The sequence below is a fragment of the Penicillium cosmopolitanum genome (genome assembly GCF_028827165.1).
Source record: "Penicillium cosmopolitanum strain IBT 29677 chromosome Unknown utg000009l:1.0-9042332.0:1.0-9050551.0, whole genome shotgun sequence".
NCBI classification, from domain to species: Eukaryota; Fungi; Ascomycota; class Eurotiomycetes; order Eurotiales; family Aspergillaceae; genus Penicillium; species Penicillium cosmopolitanum.
In genome coordinates, this window is record NW_026622679.1 from 4,350,269 (window position 1) to 4,364,641 (window position 14,373).

The 14,373-nt window shown below is 47.9% G+C and overlaps 6 protein-coding genes across 6 annotated transcripts; 5 read left to right on the forward strand and 1 right to left on the reverse strand.

The window, feature by feature from the left end:
- Nucleotides 1-632: 632 nt before the first annotated feature.
- Nucleotides 633-2,133, forward strand: N7509_009732 (pyridoxal phosphate-dependent aminotransferase; the record flags this gene model as incomplete). The annotated part of the gene is made up of 4 exons (XM_056634369.1): nucleotides 633-854; nucleotides 911-1,136; nucleotides 1,194-1,468; nucleotides 1,519-2,133. The coding sequence occupies 4 exons, from the start codon at nucleotides 633-635 to the stop codon at nucleotides 2,131-2,133; spliced, it is 1,338 nt and encodes a 445-aa protein (XP_056484989.1).
- Nucleotides 2,134-3,945: 1,812 nt separating this feature from the next.
- Nucleotides 3,946-4,917, forward strand: N7509_009733 (uncharacterized protein; the record flags this gene model as incomplete). Its single annotated transcript, XM_056634370.1, has 1 exon — nucleotides 3,946-4,917. One exon carries the CDS (start codon nucleotides 3,946-3,948, stop codon nucleotides 4,915-4,917), a length of 972 nt encoding a protein of 323 aa, XP_056484990.1.
- Nucleotides 4,918-6,172: 1,255 nt separating this feature from the next.
- Nucleotides 6,173-7,810, forward strand: N7509_009734 (HoxN/HupN/NixA family nickel/cobalt transporter; the record flags this gene model as incomplete). The annotated part of the gene is made up of 5 exons (XM_056634371.1): nucleotides 6,173-6,379; nucleotides 6,449-6,459; nucleotides 6,527-6,599; nucleotides 6,650-6,738; nucleotides 6,787-7,810. The coding sequence occupies 5 exons, from the start codon at nucleotides 6,173-6,175 to the stop codon at nucleotides 7,808-7,810; spliced, it is 1,404 nt and encodes a 467-aa protein (XP_056484991.1).
- Nucleotides 7,811-8,279: 469 nt separating this feature from the next.
- On the forward strand, nucleotides 8,280-10,267 carry N7509_009735 (type-X family DNA polymerase; the record flags this gene model as incomplete). Its single annotated transcript, XM_056634372.1, is given in 2 exon segments — nucleotides 8,280-9,603; nucleotides 9,618-10,267. 2 exon segments carry the CDS (start codon nucleotides 8,280-8,282, stop codon nucleotides 10,265-10,267), a joined length of 1,974 nt encoding a protein of 657 aa, XP_056484992.1.
- A 319-nt stretch (nucleotides 10,268-10,586) lies between these two features.
- Nucleotides 10,587-11,120, forward strand: N7509_009736 (putative dUTPase; the record flags this gene model as incomplete). The annotated part of the gene is made up of 1 exon (XM_056634373.1): nucleotides 10,587-11,120. One exon carries the CDS (start codon nucleotides 10,587-10,589, stop codon nucleotides 11,118-11,120), a length of 534 nt encoding a protein of 177 aa, XP_056484993.1.
- Nucleotides 11,121-11,393: 273 nt separating this feature from the next.
- Nucleotides 11,394-12,311, reverse strand: N7509_009737 (uncharacterized protein; the record flags this gene model as incomplete). The annotated part of the gene is made up of 1 exon (XM_056634374.1): nucleotides 11,394-12,311. One exon carries the CDS (start codon nucleotides 12,309-12,311, stop codon nucleotides 11,394-11,396), a length of 918 nt encoding a protein of 305 aa, XP_056484994.1.
- Nucleotides 12,312-14,373: the final 2,062 nt, after the last annotated feature.

A 14,373-nucleotide genomic window follows, 5' to 3' on the forward strand; every position in this document is an offset into this window, starting at 1 on the left:
TTCAAACTCTTCCGGGTCTTGGCCCACATTACTATTTCTCTAACCCCGGATACATTATATGGCTGTGAAGACTCGTATCAGACCGGCCAAAGTGATATATGTACTACCAACCACTTAATTAATTTCTAAGTTTCCCATAATTTCCTAATATACCTATGCCAGATCTCAGAGGTGACGGAAGCTCAGGATCCCTAAAGTGTGGTGCATGCATGCGAGTATCCAGGAGAGAAAGGGAGTGTGGTAACTAGTTAACTAGTTAAAGGTAGGCGATCTTGCTGCCTGGGGCATCAATAACAACATATTTCGGCGTTTCGGGATTTCGGTGTTTACGCGCAGGCAGTAATTCTACCAAACACACGGAGACTTCGTACGCAATAACGAAATAAACTAAAACACAGGGCAATGGAAGCCGGCGATAGGCGCACCGTGACGAGGCTAGGACAAAATTAATCACCGAAGCGCCTATCTCGGCTTCTAAGCAATACTGCGCCGAAGGGACCGCCGACACTCAAGCTTGGTACCTAGGCAGTAGCAATGATATATAAGCGGCACCCTGAAAATGATTACCTTTTACTAGACGTCCCGTGTCAAATACCAAATTTTTGAACGTTGGAACAAGTCTGACCCTCATCATGGCCAACGTCGTAAACTCAACCTCTGCGAAATTAAAAATTTCTCCGACGCTGGAGATCAATGAACTGGTTTCAAAAGCTCGCGGGGAAGGCAAACATGTCGTCCATTTAGGCTTCGGCGAGGCGACATTTCCTATCCAGCGAGAAGTCCTTCACGCTCACAAGGAAGCATCCAAAGAAACAAGCTATATGCCCGTTGCTGGATTAGAGGATTTACGAACGGTTTGTCTCCTTTCAAATCCCTCGCCAATTGGAGATGTACTGATGCCGGAGTCTAGTCCATTGCAAGTTTCAATGCGGATCGTCTCGGTGTCAATATCAGTCCTGATCAGGTGGTTGTTGCTCCCGGGTCGAAGCCGCTGCTTTTCGCTTTATTCGATATACTCGATGGCGCTGTGTTGCTTCCTCGTCCCTCATGGGTCAGTTATGAGCCACAGGTTCTACATGCCGGGAAAAAGCTTTTCTGGGTTGAGACGGATGCTGCCGATCGTCACACCATCTCCGGTGAGTTATTTTGAGCAACAAGGACGCATCGATACTCATAGATCATGTTTCTGGCAGAGTCATCCCTTCTCTCTACATACGAGAAGGCGGTCTCAGAAGGCCAAGTTCCTCGCATCATGCTGGTCAACAGCCCATCAAATCCGACGGGTCACGTCTTTTCTGCCAGCTGCGTTCAAACGATCAAAGAGTTTTGCAAATCGAAGGAGATCATTCTCATCACAGACGAGATATACTCCGATATCTGCTTCGATGAGTCTCAGAAAGGAATCAGCCCGTTTGACAGTACCACTGATGATTCCGAAACCGTGATCCTCACTGGTGGGCTATCAAAGGTATCTGAGAATTTTATTCTTCGATGGTTCTCTCTGACAATTTTGAACAGACATATTCGGCTGGTGGCTGGCGCGTAGGCTATGCCATCTTCCCCCCGTCGGAAAAAGGAGAAATTATCCGCAAGACAGTTCTCGCATATGCATCTGAATGCTGGTCCGCGGCATCCGCACCGGCCCAATTTGCATCCATCAAAGCTTTCTCTACGAGTGAAGATATGTGCACATACCGCAAGTCTGTGACCGCCTTGCATCGATACTGCACATTGAAGCTCTATTCTGCACTTAAGGAACTGGGGTTGGATGTTGGACAGCCTGGCGGCGCTTTTTACGTCTACCCATCTTTCTCTCCATATTCAACGCAGCTAAATAAGCTCGGAATTATCACCAGCGCCGACCTTTCAGCGTGGCTGATACGAGAATGTGGACTGGCTGCCCTACCTGGCTCTGCTTTTGGAGAAGATGACAATGGGCCCCTGCACGGACGGTTCCGACTACGGATGGCCACCAGTTATTTGTATTTCCAGAACGAGGTTGACCGTTATGAAGAGGGATATGATCTCCTCAAGCGCTGTGCTTCCGGGGAAGAGATCCAGCTTCCGTATCTGGAGGAGGCGATCAAATCCCTTGGAAATGCGGTATGGAAGCTGAAAAACGTCCGTCTCTAACAAGGAACATGCCCTCAATTTCAGAATTATCAAGATTTCGTGATTACCCGCACTGCCAAACATACATTGAATAAAAAAGAAAGTATGGGCTTCGGCCTCCGAACGGAGTTGGGCTTCATCGTATCGAGGCTCATCACAGCAATAGTTAAATAAGCAGCAAATTTACCGCAATTAACCCCGCAGTAGCGCGCTTGTTTCGCCCCCAACAAATGAGCGGACTATTTGACTGGATGGGCCGCTCGAGGAGACAACACACTATCGATTGACCCTTCTGCGGGCGAGAGGGGGCTTCCAACCATGGGCGGCTCTAGGGAACACCCGATTCATTGATTGCGTCCGCAGAGGCTATCAAGTTAGGGGAGCGCCACGATTTGTAAACTGTGCGTCAACGAAAATCCAGCTGAGCCTATGAGCGATCCGGGTTGAGGACGATAAGCAGGGCGAGACCTTTTTTAAAGAAAGCTAGAGTGTAGGATTGGACCTGAAGATCTCGATGCGCTGGATCCACGTGTACGAATGCCGTGAATTCACCATCACAAAGTAAATGCCGCACTTCCTTGCCGATAACTCCACATCCCGTTGAGACTTATTGCGATAATAAATTCGATCTACCAGCGACGGTAGGCATTCCCCTGACGCGAGACGCAATGTATCCAACGTCAAAATGTACCTAATGGCAGTAGTTACTAGTAGGAACCTTCTGTCAATTCTCTTTGAGAAGAATGGATACATCCATGCCAGTGGATATATATATATACTGTGAACAAGCTTCCCTATCAAAGAAGAAGTGTCACGATGTTATTCCAAGATTTTATTGTCTACGCCTCAAAGATTATCTTGGAGATAACGCATAATCCACAGAAAAAGTTGTTGACTAGAGGTCTAGAACAACTCACAATGAGCGACCAGGAAGCCCGACTGAAGACAACGTTGGGTAGGGCAGACTCGAGGCATTAAAGGCATATACGAGCATGGATCCGATGAACTATTGAATACATGCATGAGTGAAAGAATGGCCGACCAGTAAATCTCTCGCTACACACGCCTTAATATCCGAGCCTCTTAGGAATGCGAAGGGCACGAGCCAAATGGGAAACGATACCATCATCAATACGAAAGCCACAGACCTAAAATGTAGGGTATTTACCGCAAGAAACAATCTCAGCCAGTGATTAGGAGCCTGCGGCTCCAAGCCCTTGGATGTGGGAATTGACCTTGACGGTCAGCTTGAGCGGGGGCCAACAGCTTTGACGAAGAACAACAGGAATCAACAAACCAGAGCCCTGACCATGGTGCTAGACCCTTGTTCAAGTGTGTGACGGCGTGCATAAGGCTCATGGAGAACGCCACCAACACAGGATTGTGGTTGGCTAAAGAACGCCTCGGCGGTTAGAGCTGGTGAAATTGGTGCTAATTTATTTTTATCTTGCCGATCTCTACCTTGAATGATTGGTGACCCAGATGACCCACCTCGGTGCACCAGCCTATGCGATGATATTATTGGTCAATTGTGTGACGATTTTGCTATCATTAGTAACATTTGATGCAGCTAAAAACGGAATAGTTTCGAGTCATTCTATGTTAAGATCACGGTCGCTGCGGGGAAGTTGGCGTTGGTTCCACGAGGTAGAATCCCTGGGCTGACAATATATCAAGCTTGTTCTGTCCAGTTCGAGTTGAATTTCTACAGCCAACTTGAAAGGGTCTTTTTCACAACCCTTGAAAGGGTTCAACTGGATAAACATTCTATATTCTCAGGATTCATTTAATTATTATCATTTTCTTCTATACTTTCTCCCCCTTCATTCCAACATGGGTGTCATCCGCTTTCCTCGTCCCACGGGCATCTATGTCCCTAGTTCACCTACACGCACACTCACCAACGACATGATTTCGCCTCCCCTCTCTCCCGACTTCAACTTTGACTCTGAGATCCTGATCCCCTCCATCCTCCCCGCCCTCGAATACATCTCTTCCAAGCTGCAACAGAAGATGCTACATGTCACTCTCCTTGTTGGTCGTGGCAAGCCATTCCCCACTGGCCACTCCTCCGACCTGATGATTATCCCAACTGCACATCTCGACGCCCCATCATGGCGAGTCCTTGAGCGATCCCTTGCAAAGGCCTCTAAAAAGTTCTCGCTTGGCCAAAGCTGGTCTGACGCCCTAAGCCGAAGCCAATACGAACGACAAGCAAACGAATATCTCGTGGAGCAATCCATCCTCCAAAACGAAGTCGTTTTCAGCCAAGAAGGCTTGACTCTCCTCAACATGGATCGCATCTACACATTCAAGCGCCGTCTTTGCATTCTCTCCAATAAGCCGTTCTCCCGTACCGATGACAAGTACATGACATCCTGCGTCCAGCTTCTTCGTCGACTGGTCGCCGATTTCCAAGGTCGCCCTTTCAGCAAAGCATTTTTCCACCGCGTATACGAACAGCTCGATGTTCGTGACGACCTTCTCACAGCGGTTGCATTGACATATAAAAATACCCACAAGCAAGAGGCTATCATTTTGCCTCCACGAGCCACGGCCGAACACTCACGGAAGTCGCCGGTTCGCACTGTTCGTGCTCGGCGACAGCCTCCGCCAGCTAAGTCGGCTGAGAAATCGACGACGAAGCGACCGACAAAACGTGGACCGAAAACGCCTCTCTCGGCCTCGGACGTGACCCCGATCACGAGAAATGAGTGGAATATGTTGGTTGCGCAGGATATTCACGAGGTCCAGGGCTCCATAACCAAGTGGACCCCATCCCCGGCAGTATTTGCCGTTGCATGAAGGGCAATACGATTTTTGCAATTTGCAAGCTCGCTCTTCTGCTTCTTTGCTCTTTTCAGCGGATTTTTTTTCTCTTCTCATAGCTGATGCTATATTTTGCATATTGATGGACTACCATGTATTATAATTTTACGAAGTCATGACCCTGAACGAAAAGCATTTGATTTAACTCATATTTTCACTGAATTATCATTTAGACACATAGTAGGACCTCCTGAGTAGTAGGAGAAGCAAAGTTCAAGAATCATAGCAAATTCTTCAGGACGTGGCATGCGTACTGGTTGACATTTTTACTGTAGCAGACGTTGCCGTTTAGAGGACTTTCAATATCGTGAAGCACCCCTCCGGTAGTCACGGTAGTTTCCGAGGTTTCAATGGGCATAAAATACTCTAGCAGTTATAACCAAATGCATTGACAAGAAAAACCGACTCGGAACTGTCGATCGGCTAAGACGAGCCATGGTAGTACGCAGCAGTAGCTTAGTTCCAAGCTACCAGAGCTTGTTGGATATTCGACTTCACCATAACCCAATGCCCATCCAGTTCAATTCAAACTCCACTCGGCCAAGTCTGCCGAACGGCCATCGGAAATCCACAAGCCCCCGACCTTCGGCAAACTACAAGCAAAAAGCGTTCCCTCGCACGTCCGCGGGTGGAGCCACGAAAATGTTTATCGTTCAAAGTGGGCATTCTTTATCATCAAAACGCCAAACATGAATAATAATTAACTATCAGTCTTTCGGGCCTCTCCGCTGCCCCGCCCAATCACGTGTATATCCCACCACCGATGCGACGCCTTCAAGTTTACACTTCCTCTCCAACGTTTCTCTGCGGGCAAGTCGAATTTCGTGAAGGAAACATCGGCACGCACGAGAAGCGTCCGTAGCTACGTGGGGTTTATCGGCCATCGTCCTAAAAATCCGACCACAGCCGCTCGCCGACTTGACATCGTTTTTTTCCCTTGCGGAACTGCCAAGCGGAGCTACTAGACTCTTCATTGCCTTGGCAGCGTGGAGAGTGACGGCCGATAAGAATAATTTCTTTTTTTTTACTACGTCGCAGGATCTGCAACTTACTAGAGTTGCGGTTGCATATATTTATTAATTCGCAGCGCTGTTGTGCTCTTCTATTTTCTTTTCTCTCTCCACCCCCGGTACCTGATCAAGCAGTGAATACCGGGAGAATTCTTGTCCCGCGATCCACAAAGTCAGAAAATTGTGGACCTGGCTGAGAGTCAATCAATACCGACTCGACTATGTCTTCGATAGTGGACGATTCGCCAGCAGACTCGCGTAGTCTTGACAACGACCGCAAATGGAGTTTGCAACCACTTCTGCGCCATGCGGAGCGCTCGCACCAAAAGATGCCAGGCATCAGGAAGATCCCTCTGCGTGCGATCGGTATCATCCTTTTTATAGCACTGCTGAATGCTATCGTGTGGATTGCAGCTGCGATTGTCTTGGTAAGGCTCATCAACCTTTTTTATTTTTACCATCGAATCATGATGAACGAGTTGCTAACATCCTTGTAGCGTTATCACACGTACGTTGAGTTGATCTCTCATAATGCATGGATCTAAGCCATGAAACTAATCTGTTGTATCTAATAGATCACTGGTTTCTACTGCAGTGCTTGCTTATACTCTCGGTCTGCGGCATGCGTTCGACGCTGATCATATTTCGGTACGACTAATATCTTTCTGCTTACGATTGATCACACTAACAGTCGCTAGGCTATTGACTTAATGACACGACGACTTCTGGCTACTGGACAGAAGCCCGTCACCGTTGGAACATTTTCTCCCTGGGCCACTCGACGTAGGTATACACATTCCGAGGCTAAAAGCGCCATCTATTGACTCGAATGTAGTATCGTTATCATCACTTCGATTGTTGTTGCCGCAACTGCAGCTGCTGTTTCCGACAAATTTGATAGCTTCAGCACCATTGGCGGCATTATTGGAAGCTCCGTCAGTGCTGCTTTTCTGATCTTGCTTGGTCTTATGAACGGCTATATCCTCTACAAGCTCATCAAGCAAATGCAGAAGGTTTTCAACTTGCCCGAAGGTCAAGAGGATGAAGCTTGGAAGATCGAGGGAGGAGGATTCCTCTTCAGCATCCTGAAGAAGATGTTCAAATTGATCGATCGGCCATGGAAAATGTACCCGCTCGGAGTACTCTTCGGCCTTGGCTTCGATACGTCGTCAGAAATTGCCTTGTTGGGAATATCTTCAATTCAAGCTGCATCGGGAACCTCGTTCTGGGTGATTCTCATTTTTCCAGCACTTTTCACTGCTGGCATGTGCCTGATCGACACGATCGATGGAGCGCTCATGTACTCGCTCTACGTCCAGCCCGCTGCGAATTTCCTCCCCTCAAAGCGAGACAGCACCACCATCTCTGAAGATGGTGACGAAATGCCCCAGTCTCACGATAACCATCGTGATCCCATCGCCTTCCTCTACTATTCCATTGTCCTTACCACCCTGACAGTTATTGTCGCCATTGTTATCGGTGTCATTCAACTGCTCACCATGATTCTGAACGTGACAAATGCTACTGGGAGGTTCTGGGATGGTGTTCAAGTGGCTGGCGATTACTACGATGTGATCGGTGGATCAATCTGTGGGTGTTTCTTGATTATCGGCGGCCTTAGTGTGCTCGTCTACAAACCCTGGAGGAGATGGATGGGTCGCCGCCACGGACGACCAATGGTGGATGACGAAGAGAGATACCGCGATGATGAGAACGAATCGGCTGTTGAAAGTGGAGTTTGTGTTCATGAACCCAGTATTAATGCCAAGCAGGGACACACTGAGGTGGTTGGAAAGGGGACTTCTTCTCGGGTTGCAGTGACTGCTGAAGAGCGTCGCATTGAAGATGAGATTGTTTAGATTTTCAACCAGATTTAGATTACCTCCAACTTTGAGCTCTCATATAATGAGTTAGTTTTCGCATTTTTCCAACTCGTGATTAAAAGCTGGACCAAATAAATCAAAAACAAGTGTAACTATACTTCAATTCCTGCCTGAGGCATCAATGCGTGACGTCAGGTGTCAAATTATCACATGATTCCCATCGCCCCCTTCAAACGAACCTCAGCTTGTGATTATCACTGCTCAACTATGACGTGATGACCATGGTGACCATGGCCTAAAAGCATCGCATATACGATATCATGATTCGTACCTGGCTATACACTGACTCGTCGAGCCATGTATTTGCTGGTGGTTGGACACATCCTCAAGAGCAGCAACTCAACATGCTAGCGAGCGATTGAAACCTCCGTATACATAGCTGCACATAAGTTGTCATTTTTTCTGGGATTTATGTACAGTGACGTATATCACTCAAGTGCGCATGATGTTAGCAGACACTTTCTCTGCTACTGCAGTACCGCACGATCCGGTCGAAGACACAGCCGATGAAACCATATTTTCTGGTCTTCCATCTGTATTCATTCTCAACACGCATCTATCTCAAGAGGAGCTAGACGATGTTGAAAACTGCCTTGTTCAACATGGTGGAAATATAACTTACAATCCCTCGGAGGCGACGCTTTTCCTGAGCAAAATCTCCCAAAAGAAACGCGCCGCCCTTGAGCTACGGCGTTGCGACGTCTGGACAGACGAAGTAACAGCTTCTCGAAAATCACAACCATCCGGCTCAAATGGCACACCCGAGCCTCCTCACAAGCGAAGGAAGCATGCACAAGTCAGCCATAAGGTTGGCGCTGTGACTGAAAGCATTGATCTGACGACAGACTCTGAAAGGGAGCAAGACGAAGTGCAAGTTCACTCTCCCCCAGTCGAGCCAATAATACACCCTGAAGATGCATCAACGGATGTTGTTACCATTCTCAAGCTTGAATGGTTAGATAGGTCCGTTGCGGCTGGGAAACCACTCCCACGCAACCCCTTTGTGATCTATCGCGGGCGAAAGAGTGGAGCATCAAAAAAGGCAGTGGTCCCGAATACACAACCAGCAAAAGTCTCGAGTCAGATTTTGCAACGTGCGAAAGAAGATGCTGCATCGCAGCCGCCCCCACCGGCTGTTTCTAGTCGTTTTCAACATCGGCGCTCCAAGCATTCTGCAGAAGGCAGTTCCAGCCAATTGCAACCACCAACCCTGCAACGCCAGACAACATCCGAGAATGATGATCCTATCTCGATGCCACCACAGCCAGATTGGGTTCGTGATCATGTTCCCTACGCTTGTTTGCGATCGACACCTCTACATTCACCAAATGAGGATTTCATCTCCCAGCTTATAAAAATTCGCCAAATACGCAAGCTTACACTGAATGAAATTGGAGTGCGTGCATATAGCACTTCGATTGCAGCTATAGCCGCGTACCCTTACAGGATCCGCCGGTCTAGTGAGGTCCTTCAGCTACCGGGATGCGACGCAAAAGTTGCGAATCTCTTTGCCGAATTCCAAGAACACGGCAGTTGCTCGCACTCCGAAGACGACGGTAGCATCTCCGCCGCAGATGAACTAGACACGGACCCTGTTCTACGAGTTCTGAACACCTTCTACGACATATGGGGTGTTGGTGCCAAGACAGCACGCGAATTCTACTACAGTCGAGGCTGGAGAGACCTCGATGATATCGTTGAGCATGGTTGGAATACACTGTCTCGCGTGCAGCAAATAGGGGTGAAGTTTTTCGATGAATTTAAGGAGGGTATTCCCGATCAGAAAGTGAGGCAATAGCTGCCATTGTCAAGGAGCACGCAAATAAAGTAAGGCCGGAGTCGAAGAACGAAATTGATTGCATTATTGTTGGTGGCTATCGGCGAGGAAAGGAATTGGGTGGAGATGTCGACATTATACTCACACATCGAGATGATTCCGTCACCCGAAACCTCGTCTTTGACGTTGCTGCGAGTCTCGAGGAGCAAAAATACATTAATCATACGCTCTCCCTGCATTTGACCTCGACACATCGAGAACAGCAAACTACTCCTTATCACGATGAAACTGGGAAGCATTTTGATTCGCTCGACAAAGCACTAGTTGTTTGGCAAGAGCCAAATTTCGACAGTTCGAAACACCGGAAAAATCCCAATCCTCATCGCCGAGTGGATATCATCATATCACCATGGCAAACTGTTGGTTGTGCAGTTCTCGGATGGTCAGGTGATACGACATTCCAGCGCGACTTGAGGCGTTGTGTTAAGAAGTCTCACGGTTGGAAGTTTGACTCTAGTGGTGTACGTGGGCAGACTTCTGGCGGTCAGGTTATTGATCTTGAGCAGGGCGGGGAGACTTGGGAAGAACGGGAGAAACTGGCAATGGAAAGGTTGGGCATTGGATGGAGACCCCCGGATCAGAGATGCTCGCGATGAGATAGTTGTCTCCATCCGTTCATTTTGTTCTTTTGTTCCTAAGCTTATATTCGGATATGAACAAAATATTCTTTCTACCCACGCCTCCTCATATCTTCAATAGTCAGTTACCCTCCCATGGAGCAGGGTAGTGATACTATATTGTAGGCAAATCACGAGGTGGGCGGTGTGGAATTCAAAAACAGGGGCGATAGAAAGGGGCTATGGTCTTTGACATGCCAGAAACTTTCGCTCACTGATTCTATGTATTCTTCGCCAGTCCAACCATTTGGTTCAATATTTCTTCTCTCGATAAGCCCCAAGTTCCAAGAAAATCGGCATGATTCTCAGCGGACTGGAAGTCGTGAACCGCCAATTAGTGCGTAACTTACGGCACATTGGCCAGCAGCAACAGCCTTGTGGGATCGACCTCACTTTACGACGGGTTTCCAAATGGACCTCAGCGGCTTGCATTGACTTCGATAATACAAACCGCAAGGCGGCGAAGACCTCCACCGTCGCATTCGACATTACAGGCCAAGAAATCGCACTCCAACCAGGCGCTTACTTGATCGACTTCAACGAAAATGTTCAAATCCCGTTGAATTGTATGGGTAGCATCTTTCCTAGGTCATCTTTGTGGCGGTCTGGGGTTAATATTGCCGCCGGGGTCGTTGATGCGGGATATGAGGGTGCTATGGGTGCTTTGATGGAGGTTAAAAACCCCCATGGGGTGGTTCTCTGTCAAAATGCCAAGCTCGCGCAGCTTGTAATCGAGGAATTGAATACATCCGTTGATGGGTACAGCGGTATCTATCAGACTTCGACAAGTAGTAATGGACTTGATGGCAAGAAACAGCCTGAAGTAGTATGAAGAAGCAGTGGCTTCATACTTCCTTTAGACTTGCCTCTACGGGCTTGCTCCTTGCTTAGAGCTTGATCTAAATACGGTGTATTCAATGATTCGTATAATGGCAAAGGAAATAACGGAGCACGCGGCGGGATCTTTCATCAAGACCAATTTCCTTATTGTTTATATCCCTATAGATACCTGGGGCTCTAGTTTTACCACACAGCAGGGCACGGGCAGCTCGTGGCTTCAACCCGGTATCTCTCAGGTATGACTATGTACATATCACCCCTCTCATTATGCAGACTCCTCTCGAACAAACACTGATATTGAGGACTGGGAGTTTTTGTGCGCTTCTTTCATCAGCCGGTCCTTTTCACCAATCGCATCCCATTCGGGGTTTCCGCTGTTATCGTGTGCTAGTTTGAGCCAGGTCTCCCACTCTGGCCTTCTCGGGGCCGCTCCGCTAATCGTGACCCACTCGACTTGCCCAGTAGCTTGAATCGCAAACCATAGGCTTTTTGTAAAGCTGGGTTTAGGTTTGCCTTGAATGACTTTATCTGCAAATTGCAAATTCTCCGGGGTGACAAGATCGCAGTTGTACCGCGACAGGTCCCAGAACAGCCTTTGCGGAAGTAACGATGCTATCCAGTAGAGGACATTCAATACTATGTATATCACAGCGATGACAGCTTGCATTGTCCAACTGCAGTTTCCCGGAAGTATGACTGATATAGTAATGAGAGACAGCGATATCCCAACCAATACTTTGAACCATTGGTCACTGACGAGATAGTCGCATTTCTCCGGGCCTATAAAGAGTTCACGGGCGATTTCTTCGGCGCAGCGGATAATAACAAAGGCACCGTCGCGTGTCCGAATCATGATGTCCCAGTTTGGGACTACAACATCTGTCGGACGTTCGGATAATTCTGGTTTCCAACGGCATGCAATCCCAATCAGAGCTGAGGCAAAGCCTATAGCTATCAGAGCCAGAACTGCTACACCATCCTGGAGCATAAGTGCCCAAATGAATGCTCCAATTATCAGGAGAGAAGAAAGCACTGTTAGAATATTGAGGGGTGAGAAGCTGTGGGGTGGCACCAGAGCCACATCGCCAGGGCGTTGAGTCTTGCTTCGATCTGCCGAGGCGTTAGTCTTGTTGACTGAGGCATCCCCCTGCTCCGAGAGGCATCCCCCTGCTCCGAGATGCATCCCCCTGCTCCGAGATGCATCCCCTGCTCCGAGATGCATCCCCTGCTCCGAGATGCATCCCCCTGCTCCGAGTCAGAAAACGTATTTAGACATATCTTACCTGAATATGTGATATCCCACACCGCTACTTCATACTTTTTCATGTTGGTAATTGGAAGAAGGACATCAGCAAAGTAATTCAATTCGTGAACGACTGTGCCCGAGTATACTCCGCACACCTCGGCAGGTAGACTAGGAAGTCTGACCGCACGGGTAGATCCAAGGAAAGATTGAGGTGCAGGGAGGATGCGAGGGAGCAGGCACAGCTTAGAAGCCGTCAAAGGTTGGATATGGCGAGCCATCAACGATTCTCCCTCCGAGAATGGTGATCAGACTCACGACATCGAGTCGCCAACCCTCGGAGTCATCGCGACCAACAGGAAACCACTGCATCTTTCTCGTGAAAGGGACCTAGAAAATTGGTGTTTGCCAGGAATAAAGAACAAAGGTGAAAAATATTGCAAATCGGATGGAAAGTCAAACATGGGACCGAAACCCCCCTATGCACGTGGTGGGCGATAGGGAAGCAATCTCAGTGCTTGGCTAGCTGAGAGGAGTTTGCGAGATATGCGGGTGGTGGTTCGGGTGGCTGAACAGATCGATGCATCGCAATTGTGTTCGTGGACGATTGGCGATGAGCCAACGCCACTGCCGGTTAAAGACGCTAAGAGTGCATTAGCGCGCTTAGGGGACTCGGTCCTATGGGTTGCCTCTTAACAAGACACCGTCAATTGCCCAGAAATATGCAGGAGCCTCAGCCGTCACATCAGTCGCTTTGTCTCGTTCTCTAGTGGCTCCGTGGTATTTACTACCTCCCAGAAATAATCAGCAAGGCGTACCCACTCTCTGGAAACTAAATAAATGCCCCTTCGAAAGTCTTGGAATACTGAGACCTGAAGACCACTATCACGATCCGAATCCCTCGTAGGCGCCGATATTCTCTTCCAGATATTCGGTGACGGGTCTAAAGATTCTTCTTGGTAAGCATTGAGTGATAGGTAGCATAATCATTGTTTTCATGTCGTGGCGCAGCAACTTGAAGCAAATTTGGTATATAAGCGAAAAATCAAAGTTATAATGGAGGCGTGATAAGCTATATTCTTTGAATAGAGGACACAAATTGAAAATTGAAAGACCGTATATCGGCTTGATCGTGCTCGTAATCGGTTAAGTTGGATCAATGGGTGTGGTGCCGAGGTATTGCTGCTTCAAGATCCTGTAGATCCGAAGATTGTGCGATTCCGGATTTGATATTTCGATCCATATCCGAACTCATGTGACCAGAAATAGTTGTCTCTCTTGTCATGAATGGTATACTATATTTGATAGTAACCAGATTTCCTTGAGGAGTGCGAGGGTTGTCAGGCGAAGTGCCACTTGTGTTGACCCTGGCATTCAACTCAAAGTTTGGAAGCGTGTCTGGGCGGCGACGTCGTCGTTCTCTGCATGCCTTGATTCCCCACCATATAATATTCAAGAAAATGAACAGGATAACTCCACCGAGTACAATGACTGCCCCAAGGAGTAGTCCTAGACCGAGAGCGCAGTCAGAAGATGTAGAACTTGAAAACGAGCAATTTTCATCATCAGAAGCCATGGTGGGTTCGATTTATCGTTGAACTGGGAAGCTTTGCAAAGAAACAAATTTAATAATTCACCATAGGAAGAAAGATTTCAGGGTTGTCTTATTTTTCCTCTTTCATTTTGTGGGCGTCATTATCAGGGAAGTCATATACGTTGCTATTGCGTACTGGGACAATCTGGGTTTCTGCCTAAGGCACCTCAGCCCCAACAGCAAGCACCCCAACGTGCAGGGTGTAAATACGATGGTAAGCGACCTTGAGAGGACTAAATTCGGCTAGCAACTATGTTATTTTGGTTCGAACAGAATCTTTAACGAGGTATTTATGAGATGGAAGCCTTTGGCAGGCATAGCCGTGGAAATTTTGAATGAGAAATGGCCAGTACGAGGTCATCCAATCCGCACACGCAACTTCAAGAGAGAGATATAAGTCTTAGGTAC